General features: G+C 38.9%; 1 protein-coding gene across 2 annotated transcripts in view; it reads left to right on the top strand.

The window, feature by feature from the left end:
* The window catches only part of TTC27 (tetratricopeptide repeat domain 27), a 176,963-nt gene that overhangs the window by 88,942 nt on the left and 67,293 nt on the right, over positions 1 to 20,728 (top strand). For both annotated transcript variants that reach the window (XM_055399033.2, XM_088841553.1), the window contains exon 12: positions 410 to 532. In XM_055399033.2, the coding sequence (XP_055255008.2) occupies positions 410 to 532 (123 nt within the window). The remainder of the gene's footprint in view (positions 1 to 409; positions 533 to 20,728) is intronic.

The following is a 20,728-nucleotide window of genomic DNA, read 5'->3' as shown; positions in this document are numbered from 1 at the left end:
AGTGCACAGGAGTTCTCTTTTCTTTACATCCTCAGCAACGTTTATTATTTGTCTTTCTGATAAGGGCCACTTTAACAGAGTTTTAAAAAATGACTTATTTGATCTCAGCTTTACAACAGAGATTGTCATATATAGACTTTTTAGATAATAAAGAAGTGCAGATTTTGCCTTTTAAGTTCTGAATTCGTGGGAAAAATTGATATATTGTGTATTTTGAACAGTTCCTGTATGTTTTTCAACATGTAGGAAACACATGTTTTTTCAGCAGAGGTTGAATTATGGATATTGGGCACTTTTTGAAATAAGCAGATGCTTAAAATGGCAGATTAGATATACCTATGAATGGAACAGGAATCTGTGTGTGAATCTGTGTGAAGGATTGTTCATTATTTTAATTTGATTTTTCTAGCGCCAACTTGCAGGTTTACTCTTTGAGTTGGGATGTACCAGTTCAGCCCTTCAGATATTTGAGAAGCTAGAAATGTGGGAAGATGTTGTCATTTGCTATGAAAGAGCTGGGCAGCATGGGAAGGTATGTAATAGTGAAATTTTTATGCTCTGGCCAGACCCTTTCATCTTTGAGCCATCATCCTACCTGTTTTGTTTTTTAAGCCTACTTTTGCCAACAGTTCACTTATATTCCTTTTTTCACTTTTTTCATCAGAAATCTTTTTAATGTTTTCTCTAATTTCCGTTGGGGCAGGTTGTTTTATGTCTGCATGTGTACTATAAAGGAAAAAAGCAAGGCCCAAAACTGATACAGTGTTTGATGTTTAGGAATAAATAATGAAAGCTTTAAAGACATTGCACATTTTCTTCTCTTTCCTTTATTAACTCTCCTTCGGTAGACAACTTCAAAGTGAACTATTAGGAAATATTTTAAGCATCACTAGGTTGCCTGATGTTCAGAGGCTGTGAGTCAGAAGCAAGGTTACCTAGGAGGGAGGGCAGCTCGACCTGTAGAAGATCCAAAGGTTATGACAGCCCCCTCCCCCCACCCCCCACTTTGGGGCAAAAGAGTTGTCAAGTGTGTAATGCACATTTAATTCCATCCTTTAAATTGGGTCAAGAGAGAAAATGTTGCAATATTTGCATCTGTTATTAATCTGTTGTTTTTTCCCTCATAAATGAACAGAATTTTTAAAGGACTGTGCACTCTATATATCTGTTAAAATGGACACATTGAAATCATTTGTTAATTTTGGACTAAAATTTTAAATGGTAAATTTCTATCATAAGTATGATACACAGGCAGAGTAAAACCCACAAATTGGATCATTTGTATCTATAATCAGCCTTTGCCATCATCCTGAAAAAGAGAAATAATGGTACATGTACGTCTGTTTCTTAGTACCCTTCCTAAGTATGTGGATTTTAGAATAATAGTAAAAGAGGTTCTTTTCACTAGTCAGTAATAGTGGTGAAAGTCTTTGAATTTTATAGGGTTAAGGAGAGGCTACCATGTGGATAACATTTTATTATAAAATATTATAGAATTATAGTATTTTCATCCTGGGAAGGGACTCCATAATCATCCATTCCAGTTCTTCCTTTTCCAGATAAGGAAAGGAGTCTCCAGTGATTTAGGTTAAGTCACAGAGCTAGTTATTGTTTAATAACTTATGTGACCGCATGACATAGTGGTTAAAAGCATAGCTGAGACTGTGGATTCAAAAGCTAGCCTTGGCACCTGCTAACTTTGTGATTTTGGGGCAAGTTACTCAGCTTGCCCACCCCAAGCCTCAGCTTCCTCATCTGGAGGCACATAATCTACCTACCCAACCGATTTTCTTGGCATAACATATGAAAAGTACATAAAATGGTGCTCTTTCCTTGTGCTCTGTTAGTATTTGCTGCTATTACTGATTCTGAGACTCATATTTTTTTTTCGCATTTTAATATCTTTGAATTTGGGTTGTATCTGCTGCTTGATGGCATCTGTCAGTTGCTGTCAAGTGGCCATTTGGCCGGATTGAAACTGCTTGTGCTTGTACAAGTTTTAGTTGTAGCTGTATTTAGTATCATCATTTCAGTTGAGTTATGTACAGTGTCAGCTCTATGTATGTTGGATTTAATTGCCATTTAAAATATATTTTAAAAGATTCCATTATGATTTGTCATTGAAACAGAAATGGTAAAGGACCAAAACAGAGTGGAGAGATGTGAATTTAACATTAGTGAAGTAAACATGTGCCATTGGTAAAGTAATCACAGTTCCACTTACTTTTTAAAAACAACTAAATGCTCTATGGGAGCCACGAAAGGAAGACGCCCCAGTGTAGATGAAGCCGTGTTTCATACTAAGATTCATAAAGGAAAAAAAAATTGCTGTTTATAATATCAAGCAGTGTATTGGAGGCAGGAAAAATTGCCAAATTTTTCTGAGTAGATTTAAAAAATATCAAGCAGTGAGAAGCTGATGTGATTCATCCAAGGCATTGTGTCATAAAGTAAATGAAAACATTTTTTCTTTATTAGTTAAGAGTTAGTCTTAAAATTGATGGCATCTCAAATTTGATGAAATATGGTGTGATGTTTCTTCACAGACTTAAGTGTTTATTTAGTGCCCTTTGACTGGCATACAAGTAGTATTCGGATATTTGTTTAACAAGGAGGTGAATTATTTCTTGACCCCCAAGATACCATTGATGTAGTTCCCATTGCATCATTCTTCCCATTGGTCAGTGAACAAATAAGTAATAACTGTATATAAAAATATGGAAATTTTTGAAGTAATTAAGCTAGTTGGTGAATCCCAAATATCCAAAGCACACTTTGCTATATTACATTTAGTTATTTTTAGTAAGTATGTAAAGTAGAGATGCTCTTACTGGAGAATAAAAAATATGAGTCCATTCCTTTCAGAGAATGTATTTGACTAAGTCCCCCAAATTAGTAGCAGTATTATTATTTTTTTTTAAATATTCATGTAAACCTTGTAAGAAATGTCTTAGGGTAATGATAAATTCCTGTGTTTTAAATCACTCTATAAAATGTGTGTATTTTAATTTTTAGGAATGTACAGTTATTAACTTTATCTCAAGTCTTTTGTGAGTTACAGCCAAACATCCTTCAAAATCTTGATTTTACAGATTGATTTTAGTTTTTTATTTGCCATATAAAAGACCCCTTACCTATTTTTCGTGCTGTATTTGCAAATCAGTTTAATCATAGACCCTTGCTTCAAGTTGGAACCAAGTGTTTTATTTCTAAAACAGCTGAGATTCTTTTAATATTTGATTGCATAGCAGTAGTTGTCATCACATTTAGAATTAACTGGAAGTTTGTGAAATTTTAATCTTTGCCTTTAGTGCTTAATGGCATAATTTATTTTTAAAAGACAAATTCAGAAAAGTATCTAAGTCTAATTATTGTGCTCTGATGCTCATGTTTGCACCCCCACTAGTAAGATCTCAGACTCTCTAATTTAGAAACTACCTACAGAAATTCTTGTCAATTTTGCTTGACCTTGGGGTCAGAACTGGTTCTCATCTGTTAGCATTTAATTTTTTAAAGCTATCTGGCACACTTAATGCAGTTTCTGCAAGCTTTTCTATAATAGAATTTTTATTTTGTTGAGCAAATTGAGTCTATAAATGAAAAGAGAAAGACTGAGTGGGTGTTAAGTTTCCTGGAGAAGGCAGGGTGGAAGGAGGTGGAGAGATTTAGGTTGGGACCTCTAGTATTTTCTCTTGTTTCTTAGGAAAGAAGGCTTACCTGAGCTGCACAGCCTATCTTTTATTATGCTATATTAGCAGATGATTGTGGCCATTAGACTTTAAAATTTTTCCCCTTTAACTTGCCAAGCAAATATTTTATTTCTAAAACAGCTGAGATTCTTTTTAACATTTAGTTTGGGTTTTGGTTTTTTTTTTTTTTCTTCTAAGATAGTTTCTTTATGTGATTTAAGAGAGTTCCCATGTGTTCTTTTCTCACACTGCAGTCAGAGCAAGCTTCCTAAAAGGCAGAACTAATCATGTCATTCTGACTGTAGGAACTTCGCTGTGTTCTTAGGATTAACTCAGAGCTCTTATTGCAATGATCGTCACTTCATGATCTGACTCCTACTGACATTGCTGATGCTTGTCTCCCTCCTCTATTACCTCTGCCTTGTCCCCTCTTTGTACTCACTCACCCAGGTTATGTCCAAAGTTCTGGCAGGACTGAACTACTTGGAATTGTTGATTTTGCTGTGTTGTTTGACCTCAGAACCTTCACACATGCTGTTGTCTGTCTAGAACTTGTCCTCCGTCAGCTAACTCCTTATTCCTCAGACTTCTCCTAGGTGATTGCTTCCTCCAAGAAGCTTTCCCTGAAATCTCCCCCAGAGATCTGGTGGTGTTCTCCTGTGTGCGCCTGTAATACCCAGCACTACTCTCATCGTCCCTTGTACTGACTTTGCTCACCTTCTTGACTGTAAGCAGTTTAAGAACCAGACTTGTGTCTGTTTTATTTATAGCACAGGCCTGGCACCTTGGGGGAACTCACTTATATTTGCTGAATGAAGGACTAGTAGGTATTCATAGAATAGTTATTGCACTGAAGCACATCTTCACGTGGTCCCTCTTTATGGACCCTACATGCGGTGAAAGAAACTTCTCCAAGCCCTGCTGTATAGTTTCTCTCCAAAAGCTTATTGTGAGATCTCTCTGGTCTTGTTTTAACTTCTTAATTTAAGGAATAGAAATAGTAGAACTTTTATTTTTGCTCCATAGATGCAAAGATACTGTGAGCATGCTGTTATTGTGTAATGCAGTTTTAGAGCCTCTTATAATTATTTTGTCCTTGTCATTTAATATTTGTAACAACCTACAAAGTATGAATTGTTTTTTGCCATTTTACCGATTAGCCTCAGTAAGTGGCAGATTTTGGAATCCAGGCTCAGACCTGCCTTTCCTCTAAAGCCCATACTCCTTCCCCAGCACCTACCCGCTCCCACCTTGTTGTTAATCCTTTAAAATTTGATGGTCAGTTTGTAAGTTAAAGCCTGTTGTGTTCATTTGAATGAGGAAAACAGGCCGAACACTCACTGAAAATATCACTTCGTGATATGAATAGAAGATGATCAGCTAATCGGATAACAAGGCCTGTTTTTAATTATTCTGTTTTATCTTGGACCTGGGATATTTATGTTGGCAGGTCTTCTTTGAAAAATTAAGCCAGACTGTGGTGCAGTCACACAGATAAACGTCCAGAGCAATTAGTGAACAGTTGGCTGTCAGAGAGTGGGTAGGACTGGGCATAACCCCACAGAAGAGGGGAGCAAGCAATCGCAGTGAGTTGAAGTGTCTTGTAATTTTCACCTCTCAATTGCCGCTCACAGAACAAGAATACAGGCTAGGGAGAAAGTGCCTTTCTGATAGAAGGATTGTGTGGGAAGCCATAAGAGTCCAAGGTTCTATGGTGCTCGTTTAGTTCTGCCTTGTCATCCTTATTCCCTGTGTCATGGGCAGTGGAGCACCTTTCCAACAGTCCAGCTCTCTTTTCTTAAGAACCAGCCTCTACTGTGGTGAAAATTAGAAACCATTTTCCTTTGTGCTTCAGAGAAGAGACTGAGTTAGACTATGCCCAGAGTTGTTTGAGCACAACATACACAACACATTTTTAAAAACCTGAAGCTATTATCAGGTGGCCAGATCTGACTAATAGTATGTCCTTATATTCTTAGCCTGCCTTTTTTTTTTTTTTGGTCCCTTTGGGGTAGACTTCTAGTCGTTAAGCCTAATTCTGTCATTTCTGTCGTCCTCAGAGGCACTTGTTATGATTAGTACCATCTCTGGGTCTAGAGCTCATTTCCCCATCTTGGCTGTTTTGCCAGAAGAGCTTCCTGGAGTGCTGGTTTCCCAGTACCCCTGCCAGTACACTGACCAGATGCAGTGTCAGATGAGGGCCACTCTTATCACACATTAGAGTTTTTAACTCCTTCCGTTCATTCACAAAATCAAGGCACAAATCATAGCCAAGAAGGGTAGTTTGTTTGGATAATTCCTTCTGACTCAAGTATGAATAATTTTCCTGGAAGGTTTTCTCTTTTTTTCAGAGACTGAACTGAACTTTCACCCATATTCTTTTTTTTTAAAATTAATTTATTTATTTAAATGGGAGGCTAATTACTTTACAATATTGTCGTGGTTTTGCCATACATTGACATGAATCAGCCATGGGTGTACATGTGTCCCCCATCCTGAACCCATCCCGTCCCTCAGGGTCATCCCAGTGCACCAGCCCTGAGTACCCTGTCTCATGCATTGAACCTAAGCTGGCAATCTGTTTCACATATGATAATATGCATGTTTCAATGTTATTCTGTCAAATTATCCCACCCTCGCCTTCTCCCACCGAGTTCAAAAGACTGTTCTTTACATCTGTGTCTCTTTTGTTGTCTCACATATAGGGTCATTGTTACCATCTTTCTAAATTCCATATGTATGCGTTAGTATACTGTATTGGTGTTTTTCTTTCTGACTTACTTCACTCTATATAATAGACTCCAATTTCATCCACCTGATTAGAACTGATTAAAATGCATTCTTTTTAATGCCTGAGTAATATTCCATTGTGTATATGTACCACAGTTTTCTTATCCATTCGTCTGCTGATGGACATCTAGGTTGCTTCCATGTCCTGTCTATTGTAAACGGTGCTGCAATGAACATTGGGGTACATGTGTCTCTTTCAATTCTGGTTTCCTCCATGTGTATGCCCAGGAGTGCAATTGCTGGGTCGTATGGCAGTTCTATTTCCAGTATTTTAAGGAATCTCCACACTGTTCTCCATAGTGGCTGTACTAGTTGGCATTCCCACCAACAGTGTAAGAGGGTTCCCTTTTCTCCACACCCTCTCCAGCATTAATTGCTTGTAGACTTTTGGATAGCAGCCATTCTGACTGGCGTGAAATGGTACCTCATTGTGGTTTTGATTTGCATTTCTCTGATTATGAGGGATGTTGAGCATCTTTTCATGTGTTTGTTAGCCATCCGTATGTCTTCTTTGGAGAAATGTCTGTTTAGTTCTTTGGCCCATTTTTTGATTGGGTCATTTATTTTTCTGGAATTGAGCTGCAGGAGTTGCTTGTATATTTTTGAGATTAATCCTTTATCAGTTGCTTCATTTGCTATTATTTTCTCCCATTCTGAAGGCTGTCTTTTCACCTTGCTTAGAGTTTCCTTTGTTATGCAGAAGCTTTTAATTTTAATTAGGTCCCAGTTGTTTATTTTTGCTTTTATTTCCAATATTCTGGGAGGTGGGTCATGGAGGATCCTGCTGTGATTTATGTCGGAGAGTGTTTTGCCTATGTTCTCCTCTATGAGTTTTATAGTTTCTGGTCTTATATTTAGATCTTTAATCCATTTTGAGTTTATTTTTGTGTATGGTGTTAGAAAGTGTTCCGTTTTCCCAGCACCACTTGCTAAAGAGATTGTCTTTTCTCCGTTATATATTCTTGCCTCCTTTGTCAAAGATAAGGTGTCCATAGGTGAGTGGATTTATCTCTGGGCTTTCTGTTTTGTTCCATTGATCTATGTTTCTGTCTTTGTGGCAGTACCATACTGTCTTAATGACTGTGGCTTTGTAGTAGAGAGTGAAGTCAGGCAGGTTGATTCCTCCAGTTCCATTCTTCTTTCTCAAGATGGCTTTGGCTATTCGAGGTCTTTTGTATTTTCATAAAAATTGTGAAATTATTTGTTCTAGTTCTGTGAAAAATACCATTGGTAGCTTGATAGGGGTTGCATTGAATCTATAGATTGCTCTGGGTAGTATACTCATTTTCACGATATTGATTCTTCCGATCCATGAACATGGTATATTTCTCCCATCTATTTGTGTCATCTTTGATTTCTTTCATCAGTGTTTAATAATTTTCTATATATTGGTCTTTTGTTTCTTTAGGTAAATATGTTCCTAAGTATTTTATTCTTTTCGTTGCAATGGTGAATGGAATTGTTTCCTTAATTTGTTTTCTCATTGTTAGTGTATAGGAATGCAAGGGATTTCTGTGTGTTAATTTTATATCCTGCAACTTTACTGTATTCATTGATTAGCTCTGGTAATTTTCTGGTGGAGTCTTTAGGGTTTTCTATGTAGAGGATCATGTCATCTGCAAAAAGTGAGAGTTTTACTTCTTTTCCAATCTGGATTCCTTTTATTTCTTTTTCTTCTTTGATTGCTGTGGCTAAAATTCCAAAACTATTTTGAATAGTAGGAGTGAGAGTGGGCACCCTTGTCTTGTCCCTGATTTAAGGAGAAATGCTTTGAGTTTTTCACCATCGAGGATAATGTTTGCTGTGGGTTTATCATATATGGTTTTATTATGTTGAGGAATGTTCCTTCTATTCCCGCCTTCTGGAGGGTTTTTTATCATAAATTGGTGTTGAATTTTGCCAAAGGCTTTCTCTGCATCTATTGAGATAATCATACAGTTTTTATCTTTCTATTTGTTAATGTGGTGTATCACATTGATTGACTTGCGAATATTGAGGAATCCTTGCATCCCTGGGATAAAGCCCACTTGGTCATGATGTATGATCTTTTTAATATGTTGTTGGATTCTGTTTGCTGGAATTTTTTTAAGGATTTATGCATCTATGTTCATCACTGATATTGGCCTGTAGTTCTCTTTTTTTGTGGCATCTTTGTTTGGTTTTGGTATTAGGGTGATGGTGGCCTCATAGAATTAGTTTGAAGTTTACCTTCCTCTGCAATTTTCTAGAAGAGTTTGAGTAGAATAGGTGTTAGCTGTTCTCTAAATTTTCGGTAGAATTCAGCTGTGAAGCTGTCTGGTCCTGGGCTTTTGTTTGCTGGAAGATTTCTGATTACAGTTTTGATTTCCATGCTTGTGATGGGTCTGTTAAGATTTTCTGTTTCTTCCTGGTTCAGTTTTGGAAAGTTATACTTGTCTAAGGATTTGTCCATTTCTTTCAAGTTGTCCATTTTATTGGCATATAGTTGCTGATAGTAGTCTCTTATGATCCCTTGTATTTCTGTGTTGTCTGTTGTGATTTCTCCATTTTCATTTCTAATTTTATTGATTTGATTTTTCTCCCTTTGTTTCTTGATGAATCTGACTAGTGGTTTGTCAATTTTATTTACCCTCTCAAAGAACCAGCTTTTGGCTTTGTTGATTTTTGCTATGGTCCTCCTTTGTTTCTTTTTCATTTATTTCTGCCCTAATTTTTATTTCTTTCCTTCTCCTACCACTGGGGTTCTTCATTTCTTCTTTTTCTCGTTGCTTTAGGTATAGAGTTAGGTTATTTATTTGATTTTTCTCTTGTTTCTTGAGGTAAGCTTGAATTGCTATGAACCTTCCCCTTAGCACTGCTTTTACTGAATCTCATAGGTTTTGGGTTATGTTTTTATTTTCATTCGTTTCTATGCATATTTTGATTTCTTTTTTGATTTCTTCTGTGATTTGTTGTTTATTCAGAAGTGTGTTGTTAAGCCTCCTTATGTTTCTGTTTTTAATAGTTTTTTTCATGTAGTTGACGTCTAATCTTACCACATTGTGATCAGAAAAGATGCTTGGAATGATTTCAGTTTTTTTGAATTTACCAAGGCTAGGCTTATGGCCCAGGATGTGATCTATCCTGGAGAAGGTTTGTGTGCTCTTGAGAAAAAGGTGAAATTCACTGTATTGGGGTGAAATGTCCTATAGATATTAGGTCTAGCTGGTCCATTGTATCATTTAAAGTTTGTGTTTCCTTGCTAATTTTCTGTTTGGTTGATCTATCCATAGGTGTGAGTGGGATATTAAAGTCTTCCACTATTATTGTGTTATTGTTAATTTCCCCTTTCACACATGTTAGCATTTGCCTTACATATTGTGGTGCTCCTATGTTGGGTATATATATGTTTATAATTGTTATATCTTCTTCTTGGATTGATCCTTCGATCATTATGTAGTGTCCTTCTTTGTCTCCTTTCACAGCCTTTATTTGAAAGTCTGTTTTATCTGATATGAGTATTGCTACTCGTACTTTCCTTTAGTCTCCATTTGAAATATCTTTTTCCAGCCCTTCACTTTGAGTCTGTATGTGTCCCTAGGTTTGAGGTGGGTCTCTTGTACACAGCATGTATAGGCGTCTAGTTTTTGTATCCATTCAGCCAGTCTTTGTCTTTTGGTTGGGGCATTCAACCCATTTAGATTTACGGTAATTATTGATAAGTATGATCCCGTTGCCATTTGCTTTGTTGTTTTGGGTTTGCATTTATACACCCTTTCTGTGTTTCCTGTCTAGAGAAGATCCTTTAGCATTTGTTGGAGAGCTGGTTTGGTGATGCTGAATTCTCTCAGCTTTTGCTTGTCTGTAAAGCTTTTGATTTCTCCTTCATATTTGAATAAGATCTTTGCTGTCACCTATATTCTTTATGCCTGATCTCGGGCCTTGTCTCTAACAGGGTGTTTCCCGGAATCCTAGTTTGCTTAGGGTAGGGGCCCTCCCTCAAACCTTGAATATCCCATGTAACAGCCGGTAGAAAAAAAACACCATCATAAATGTAAATAAGTCCCAATGTGTCATATATTTCACTTCTATATATTAACTTTTTTGCTTGTATTTATCTGAAGTTCTCAGCTACTTCTCAACACTGAACTGTTTGGTCAAAAGTTACATTACCAAGGTAGGGAACTCAGGCTTTCAGTTTTGCTCTTTGATGTTTTTAGTCCTGAGAGTCACTTCTATTTTTTTGAATATTTATATATGTATTTGGCTGCATCAGATCTTAATTGTGTCATCAGTCATCTTCGTTGCATTATGTGGCACAAACTCTCTAGTTGTGGCTTGAGGGCCCAGTAGTTGTAGCTCATGGGCTTAGTTTCTCTGTAGCATGTGGAATCTTAGTTTCTGGACCACGAATTGAACTCATGTCCCCTACATTGCAGGGCAGATTCTCAACCACTGGACCACCAGGGAATTCCTGAGAGTAACTTGTTAGTTGTGATCACTTGGGTGAGAAGGCCTTGTGAAGTTCAGATGCTGCTGTATGGCCTCTCTGCTCGGACTGACTTGTTAAATCAGTCCTAATGTAGTCACACAGTATTGATGTCAGCCAGCCATCCTTAGGGTGCTCTCACTTTGTTCTCAGTAGGAAGAATCTTTTATGTTTCTTTGTAGAATCTGAAGCCTTTGGGATTTCACTGTTAGTTTCAGTTGAATTTATTCAATACTTTATAGAGCACCTACTATGTGCTGGGCAGTGGTATTCCAAGATGAGAAAAAAAAAATTACCTTCAGGGACCTTATAGTCTGATCATTATCAGACTATAAGATTCCAGACATATGTAGATTCCAAATTCTGTTTGACCAGCAAAATATTTCTCCCTTTGCTGTCCTTCTATAAAACAATATGCCTCTAGGTTTGTATCTTGTACAGATTCTTTCTCTGAGATCTCTAGGGCCTCCTCCTGTGGCTACACATTTTCATAAAAAAAAAAAAAGAAAACCTAATGTTTGGTTGAAATCAGCCTTATGTGGAAGAATTCAGCTTTTTAACCTGGTTGCATCAGTACTTTTTTCCTTGGACCTCACTTCCTCCAGTCCCATTGACCTCTGTTACATAAACAGCTATTTAACAGTTTAACAACAGCAATTCTTCTATCTGTGGAGAATCTGTACACAGTAAACTAGATTGATTGTTTACAGAAAATTTTAATGCTTCTAGAAGCGGTTTCAGGTTTCTTTCTTTCTTCCTAGTAGTGAAACCTCAAGCTTCTTGCTTTTCAATCTAGTCTTCCAGTGGAGGGATTAAGAAGGAACACAAACATTAGTTTAGGGCTTACTGTGTGCCTAACAAAATCCTAGGTACATTTCACATGTAATTCTTGAAGGTCATGTACAAATGAAAAACAGACTCAACATATTAGTGAGATTACTCATAGTCATGCCTTTAGTAAATAGTAGAACTGGCATTTGAACTGTCTTTCTGACAAAAGGCACCTATGTTCTCACAGATCTTCTTGTAGTTGTGGAAGTCTATAGAATGAATCATGTGACAGAATTTTCTAGGGACATGTTAGAACAGTTTTGGTTGTAAGAGAACCAACATATACTAGCTTAGACAAAAAAGGGAATTTATAAGTTCATGCAACTGACTCTTCTAGTTGACTAATAATGATAGTTGTATCTAGGGGCTGAGATGGTGTCATTTCTCCAAGGGCCAGCCAAGAAGGCCCCTGAAAGCTCGAGTTTAGTAACCCTGGTAGACTCAAGTCAATTCCATGGTTCTCACAGAGAAGTTCTGAACAGCCTGAGGCATGTGACCTGGCCTCTGATAGGCCCTGCTTCTGTACTACATGGAATGGTTTCTGTTTAGGGAAGTGTAATTCTGTAGTTATCAGATCAGAGAATGGATGCCGAGCAGGAAAAAGAGCAAGTGATGTCCATTGTAGGGTGGGAGTTTAATTTTCTAAATCTGAAGTTGCAAGAGGTATTTTGTTTGACTTACATAATGGTTTGGGGAAAAAAAATCAGAGTAAGCACATTCAGGTGATATAATCTAAAAATCTAGATTTCTTGGCTTCTCTTAAAAAAATCAAATGATTTGGAAACATTGGGCCAAATTCCCACATTATTATGCTAACTGGGTAGAGTCGAGGAGTGGCTTGTTCCTTTGTATGTTCAACTGCCAGCCTACTTTATTCATTCTCAATAATTGGCAAGAATTTCTGGGCATCTTTGTGTATAACCCTTGCTCTAAACACCACACATTTTCCTGAAAAAGTAAGGAACGTATTATTCTAGCCATAATTAATAATCTTGGCTGACTTTATTTTATGCTGAGATTCACTGTGTGTAGTCATTGCTATAAAGTTATATTAAGATTAATAATTATTAATAGTTGTGTGGAATTACAAAATAAAATAGATATATGTAAGATACATATGTTTGTGTGAGTAAGGGAATGGTCTTCAGATTTGCTGGTTCCTAGTGTCAGACTTTATTTTTTTGGGCTCCAAAATCACTGTGGATGCTGATTGCAGCCAGCTTACTCCTTGGAAGGAAAGTTATGACCAACCTAGATAGCATATTAAAAAGCAGAGACATTACTTTGCCTACCAGGGTCCATCTAGTCAAGGCTATGGTTTTTCCCGTGGTCATGTATGGATGTGAGAGTTGGACTGTGAAGAAAGCTGATCACCGAAGAATTGATGCTTTTGAACTGTGGTGCTGGAGAAGACTCTTGAGAGTCCCTTGGACTGCAAGGAGATCCAACCAGTCCATTCTAGAGGAAATCAATCCTGGGTGTTCATTGGAAGGACTGATGCTAAAACTGAAACTCCAGTACTTTGGCCACTTCATGCGACGAGTTGACTCACTGGAAAAGACTCTGATGCTGGGAGGGATTGGGGGTGGGAGGAGACGGGGACGACCGAGAATGAGATGGCTGGATAGTATCACCAGCTCTGTGGACATGAGTTTGAGTGAACTCCGGGAGTTGGTGATGGACAGGGAGGCCTGGTGTGCTGTGATTCATAGGGTCACAGAGAGTCGGACACGACTGAGCGACTGAACTGAACTGAACTGATAGGCACCGCAGGTTCTTTGTAGCCATTTGAAGTATGCCTTTGAATGTTTGGGAATGTATTTTTATCCTGCTAAATAGATGTTAAGATGACATATTTCTTATGTCATGTAAGAACATACATCTGTGTTTTCCAGTAGGGAAGTAGCAACCCATAGCCAGAAATAGCAAAGTTTTTCACATTCTGTCAAGATTTCTTCCCACCCACGTTTCAATATTGCAGAAGTGATATCAGAAGCACTTGTGCTTTATTTATGTTCACTGGGCACATCTTTGTCATTCTTTATTTGGTAATAAATTATATAAATTGACTGGGTAAATGAGGAGGGAAGAGAGAATAGAACATTTTGGAGAAAGTGAGGAAGACTGGGGAATGCAGTGTGACTAACTGAAGAAAGGAAATACATTGCCTGCAAGCATTGCCCTTGAGGAAGCTGGGTTTGTTGGCAGGCCCAAGAGGTATAAACTCTTAAGGAGAAATGGTTGACATATCTGAAGAAACTATGTGTCTTCCCTGATTGCTGAGACAGTAAAGAATCTGCCTACAGTGCAGGCAATCTGGGTTCAATCCCTGGGTCAGGAAGATCCTCTGGAGTAGGAAATGGCAACCCACTCCAATATTTTTGCTTGGGAAATCCCATGGACAGAAGACCCTGGGGGGCTACAGTCCACGGGGTCACAAAGAGTCAGACATGACTGAACAACTAACTTGGGCTTCCCTGGTGGCTTAGATGGTAAAGAATCTGCCCTCAATGTGGGAGACCTGGGTTCAATCTCTGCGTTGGGAGATCTTCCCAGGTGGCACTAGTGGTAAAGAACCCGTCTGCCAGTGCAGGAGACACAAGAGACATGGGTTCAGTGTCTGAATCAAGAAGATTCCTTAGAGGAGGGCGTAGCAACCTACTCCAGTATTCTTGCCTGGAGAATCCAATGGACAGAGGAGCCTGGTGGCTATGGTCCATAGGGTCACAAAGAATCAGACATGAATGAAGCTACTTAGCATCCACAAACTATGGGATAGGACTGTGAGGGAAACAACAAGCAAATGTAGACAAAGTTAAGTCACTGCTTTAGTGTTTCTTAACTTCTGTAGGAAACTGCCCACTCTGGCCCTCCGGACCCATCTTCCAGTAGATAAAATACCCAGAATTAATATTATTTGTTATTAATATATAGACATTTATAATTATAAACTTTCCTCTGAGAACCACTTTTACTGAATTCTGTAAGTTTTGGCATACTATATTTTTGTTTACATTTATCTTAAAGTGTTTTCAATTTCCCTGTGATTTCTTTTTTGACTTATTGTTTACTTGACAGTGTGTTGTTTAATTTCCACATATTTGTGAATTTCTCAAATTTGTTTGTTATGATTTCTAATTTCATCCCACTGTATTTGGAGAATGTATTTTGTATGACTTCTACACTTTCGGATTGTGCTTTTCATTCTGTCTTATCTCTGATGGATGAGGGTAAGAGGATTGTGGAAGCTTCCTGATGGGAGGGACTGGCTGTGGGGAAAACTGGGTCTTGCTCTAGTGGGCAAGGCCATTCTCAGGAAATCTTAATTCCAGTTTTCTGCCAATGAGTGGGGCTGTGTTCCCTGCCTGTAGTGTGGCCTGCGGCCAAACTGTGGTAGGGGGTATGGGGTACCTCCTCCAAAAGGACTTATGCCAGCACGCCACACCTCCCAGGACTGCTGCAGTCAGTGCCCCTGACCCCATGGCAGGCCACTGTCGACCCACACCTCCGTCAGAGACTCCTGAACACTCACTGGCAAGCCTGGCTCAAGTCTCTTGTGGGGTCACTGCTCGTTTCTTCTGGGTCCTGGTGCGCACAAGGTTTTGTTTGTGCCCTCCAAAAGTCTGTTGCCCAGTCCTGTGGAAGTTCTGTAATCAAATCCCACTGACCTTCAAAGTCAGATTCCCTGGGGGTTCTCAGTCCCTTTGCCGAATCCCCAGGTTGGGAAATATGTTGTAGGGCCTAGAATTTCCGCAACAGTGTGAGAACTTCTTTGGTATAATTGTTCTCCAGTTTGTCAGTCTCCCGGCTGGAGGCTGTATTGTGGAGCTAATGGTGACTTCCTCTAAGAGAAGTTAGGCCACATGCCGCACCACCCAGGTCTGCTTCTGCCAGAGCCCCCATCCCAGCAGCGGGCCACTGCTGACCATGCCTTTGCACGAGACACTCAGACAAAGCACATCTGGCTCAGCCTTTTGTGGAGGTCACTGCGCCTTTTCCTGGGTCCTGGTTGCACACAAGCTGTATGTCAAGGCTGTATATTGTCACCCTGCTTATTTAACTTTCGTGCAGTTGTTGTTGTTCAGTTGTTCAGTCATGCCCAACTTTCCGCGACCCCATGGACTGTAGCACACCAGGCTTCCCTGTCCTTTACCATATCCCAGACGTTACTCAAACTCATGTCAATTGAGTCTGTGATGCCATCCAACCACCTCATCCTCTGTCGTCCCCTTCTCCTGCTTTCTCTTTCCCAGCATCAGTGTCTTTTCCAGTGAGTTGGCTGTTCATATCAGGTGGCCAAAGTATTGGAGCTTCAGCTTTAGCATCAGTCCTTCCTATGAGTATTCAGGATTGATTTCCTTTAGGACTGACTGGTTTGATCTCCTTGCAGTCCAAGGGACTCTCTCACCATAATTCACAAGCATCAGTTCTTTGGCACTCAGTCTTCTTTATGGTCCAGCTCTCATGTCCAAATGTGACTACTGGGAAAACCATAGCTTTGACTGTACAGACCTTTATCCAGAGTACATTGTGTGAAATGCCAGGTGGATGAAGCGGTAGCTGGAAGAAATATCAATAACCTTAGATATGCAGATGACACCACCCTTATGGCAGGAAGTGAAGAGAAATTAAAGAGCTTCTTGATGAAGGTAAAAGAGCAGAGTGAAAAGGATGGCTTAAAACTCAACATTCACAAAACTAAGGTCATGACATCTGGTCCCATCACTTCATGGCAAATAGATGGGGAAACAGTGGAAACAGTGACAGACTTTATTTTCTTGGGCTCCAAAATCACTGCAGATGGTGACTGTAGTCATGAAATTAAAAGATGCTTACTCCTCGGAAGAAAAGCTATGACAAACCTAGACAGTGTATCAAAAAGCAGAGACATTACTTTGCCAACAAATGTCCATCTTGTCAAAGCTATGGTTTTTCCATTAGTCATGTACGGATGTGAGAGTTGGACCATAAAGTAGGCTGAGTGCCAAAGAATTGATGCTGTTGAACTGTGGTGTTGGAGAAGACTCTTGAGAGTCCCTTGGACTGCAAGGAGATCCAACCAGTCCATTCTAAAGGAGATCAATCCTGAATATTCATTGGAAGGACTGATGCTGAAGCTCCAATACTTGGCTCTTGATGCGAAAAGCAGACTCATTGGAAAAGACCCTGATGCTGGGAAAGATGGACGGCAGGAGGAGGAGATGACAGGATGAGATGGTTGACTCAGTGAATACAAGTTTGGGTGAACTCCGGGAGATGGTGAAGGACAGGGAAGCCTGGTGTACTGCAGTACATGGGGTCACAAAGAGTTGGATACAACTGAGCGACTGAACAACAACAACACTTTCAGATTTATTGAGACTTGTTCTGTGACTTAACATATAGTATATCTCCTGGAGAATGTTCTCTGTGCACTTGAGAAGAATGTGTATTTCTGCTGTTACTAGACAGTTTTCTTTACGTGTCTGGTGGGTCTAGTTGGTTTGTAGCATTGTTCAGGTCTTCTATTTCTATCTGCTGTATAGTTCTATTCATTATTGAAAGTTGAATATTGAAATCTCCAGATATTTTTTTCCCTTCGATCTGTCTATTTTTGCTTCATATAATTTGGGGCTCTGTTGTTAGATAAATATAGACTTGTAACTGTTGTATCTTCTTGATGGAGTGAATATCATGAAAACATGCCTTTCTTTGTTCTAGTAACAAGTTTTGTCTTAGGTGTATTTTCTTAGTGTAGTCACTCCAGCTCTCTTTTTGGTTACTGTTAACTTGATGTGTTGTCTTCCTTTTTATTTGGGGGGGTGTCTGTGTGTTGGGGCATGCTTTCAACACATAGGCAGTTGACACCTCTGCCTTAGCATTCATTAACTGCTTGTGCAAAGCCTCAAGGCCAGCCTGAGGTGAGAGCATAGGCCTTCTCATATGTTTTCTGAGCATCTGCATAGCCCCACATATGCATGGACTTCTAGATTCCCACCAATATATTGGAGTTTTTCAAAGCCCTTATTTATATCTCATTCCCTTATTTTCCTTTTAAGTGTTTTGATTAGCCTATTGTTTGCCCCAGGTGTTATTTACCACCTCAGGCAGCTGCAAGATTAATCAATTGTCTCTAATTGTCTTTGACAAAGTTTTGTCACTGGACAAGTTCAGAGTTAGGTTAAATAAAGACATCTTTGCAAGTGGGCTCTTCCAGTTAACCACCAGACTGTTTTCTGAGAATGATACTTCATAGGAGCTCCAAATCCATTTTGTTCCTTCTGGTGGCTGCTTGGCTGTTAATTTTCACCATGATAACATGCTATTGGTTTTCAAGGGTAGTGCAGAACTGGAGAAGAGGGAATAGGAATGGTACATATTAAAATGACACAAAGCTTGCTTTTCTTAATAAGACTTGATCATTTTCTTAAATGAACACTCTCTTGATTATTTCAAATCTTTGATTAATTTCCAGAGTTCTGAAAAAGTTGATTCTAACATTTTGCCAGTTTTCTTACTGCTTTTTGGGTGCAAGGGATTTTTAGAGATCCTTATACCACCATTTTTGCTGCTGTGAAATAGGAAAAGTATTGAACCTGAAATCAAGGTCCTGTTTTTCAACTATTATCATTTGGTTTGGGGCTTACCAGTTGATTGGGGAGTCTAAACGTGTATTTCTTTGTTTTAAAAATGCGGATGTTGTTATCTACCTCTCAGAATTATTACAGAGATTAAGTGAGATAATACATTTAATAATGTGCTGAATAAAACTAATCTATGAATCACTATCAGATGGACACTTAAGGCACTTAAAAGACAAAAATGAATAAAAAGATCATATAATATTGAGGTTTTGATTATGAAAGCAGAGCCACTTTGAGTATTTTGGGGAATAAGAGGTTTGCTAAAAGAATTAGGTTCTTCTCACATGATTGTGGGAAGGGAAGTGAAGGTGTAAAAGAGGGAGTAAGAGGTTCGGGGAAAGAATTACTTACCATCTACTTGAAGCACTGGCACCAGTAAGTCAGAGCGTACAGGGAAGTCTAGGAAGCCAGGAATGTCCGGCCATTGAAATGGGAGGATGCATCAGGAACTTGTGGAGAGATCTGTGGAAAGCTGTTGGATCTGTATAGCAATGCTCTGTGGTCCCCAGTAAAGTGTCTAATGGTGTGCCCAGGGTTACTCCTGGTTGGCATGGCCAGCAAGCGGAAAGACAAAAAGGACACATAGTCAAGCTGGGATCTGCAGGACATCTCTGCATCTTATTTGATGTCATATTTAACCATGACAAGGGCCTTCCCTGGTGGCTCAGATGGTTAAGAGTCTCCCTGCAGTGCCGGAGACCTGGCTTTGATCCCTGGCTTGGGAAGATCCCCTGGCGAAGGAAATGGCAACTCACTCCAGTATTTGCCTGGAGAATTCCATGGACAGCAGGAGCCCGGCAGGCTACAGTCCTTGGGTCTCAAAGAGTCAGACACAACTGAGCGACTGACACGTAGTTATAAATGACAACCTTCCAAGAGTAAAGGATGTTTGTTGCTTTACTTCTGCCATTCAGATCCTTAGCAAGTTTCCCTTCCCACCAACTCTGACATGAAAGCAGGAGGAAAAGAGATTTTAGGAAACATAGTTCCCAAATTAAGCAAGTACATAGCATAATCCAGTACATATGATTGTGCAATGGTTTAACCCTTTTATTTGAAAGTTTACGTATTCGGAAAGTGCCAAATTCTAATAGGTCCAGAGTATTGCATTGTATTGTATTTATATATCTTTTTTTGACTACACTGCTCAGGATATGGGATCTTAGTTCCCCAGCAAGGGATCAAATTTATTGGACTGCCAGAGAATTCCCAAGCCCAGAGTATTTTATAGATTATGTTTCATAGGTAATGAAGAATTTCTGATTTGAGGGAAAACTATAGCTTCTTCAAAAGAGGTTCAGATAGTGAAGCATTCTGAGAGGATGTAAGAACAAAAATAACTAGAAATAATAAAAATAAAATACAAACATTTATTTTACATACCTTGTTTTAATAGATGAGTTCTTTATAGGGAACGTATCAAATAAATTTTTACAAACTGAAAATTTTCTTAATAACAAGTTACAGTGTTGAGTGTGTAATTTCCAGTTGGTTTTTGGTTGACATCAACACATAATTTTTAAGTTTCTTGTGTTTTATTAGCATGATGTCATCAAGACTGTTAAGGTCTAATGGGATGGTGAGACAATCAAGGTCCATGCAGATTGATTTACACTATAAGTCCGTGTAATTCTGAGGAGAGATAGGGAAAGTCCACTTCTTTCTGTGCTACTTCAAGCCCACTGTGTGTGATGTTGTCTGGTTTTTGGGTAGAGAAAAGCATATTTGCTGTTATCAGTCCCTGCTTGGCATATGTCAGGGACTGTGTTAATTTGCTCCAGTAAAATGGAAAAGTTGCTATCATTAGAGCACCATTACATTTTGTTTATAATAATCTATGACAGTTCCCAGGCCCCGTCTCTGTTCTCAATTTAAATGGGCAGATTAAATGGCACACATGTGCAAACACACACACTTTGCAGTGTTTCTCAAGTTTTTGGTAGTGGCACACATTTCTGTAGTTTACATAGATATATATATGTTTGGAATTTCTCTTTTAATGAGAAGAAGCAGCTTCAAAGGCTTTCCCTTGGCCCTTTATTCCAAAGTAACCCTCACTGTGGGCTCTGCTTCTTGCTGGATATATGTAATTTCACCTCTGTATTCAACTAGTAACTACTGGGTGGGTTCAGAACTTACTAGGCCTACAGTGGGATGGACTAACTCCCATAAACCTACTAAGTCAACATGGTGATAATCTGAGTCCTCAGGACTTAGTGTAACTAAGAACCAATCAACCCTGAAAAGAGGAGGTATTTCTTTTTCCTCAGGATACAATTACCTGGTCAATGATTATAATTACCTTTTGGGGAAGACTAGGGATGAAGAATTATGGTATATACTTATTA

The sequence above is a fragment of the Moschus berezovskii genome, chromosome 11 (genome assembly GCF_049115385.1).
Source record: "Moschus berezovskii isolate FMDL1 chromosome 11, NW_MosBer_1.0, whole genome shotgun sequence".
Lineage (NCBI taxonomy): Eukaryota > Metazoa > Chordata > Mammalia > Artiodactyla > Moschidae > Moschus > Moschus berezovskii.
The sequence above is the reverse complement of the archived record's forward strand: the minus strand, read 5'-3'. Positions and strand labels throughout refer to the sequence as shown.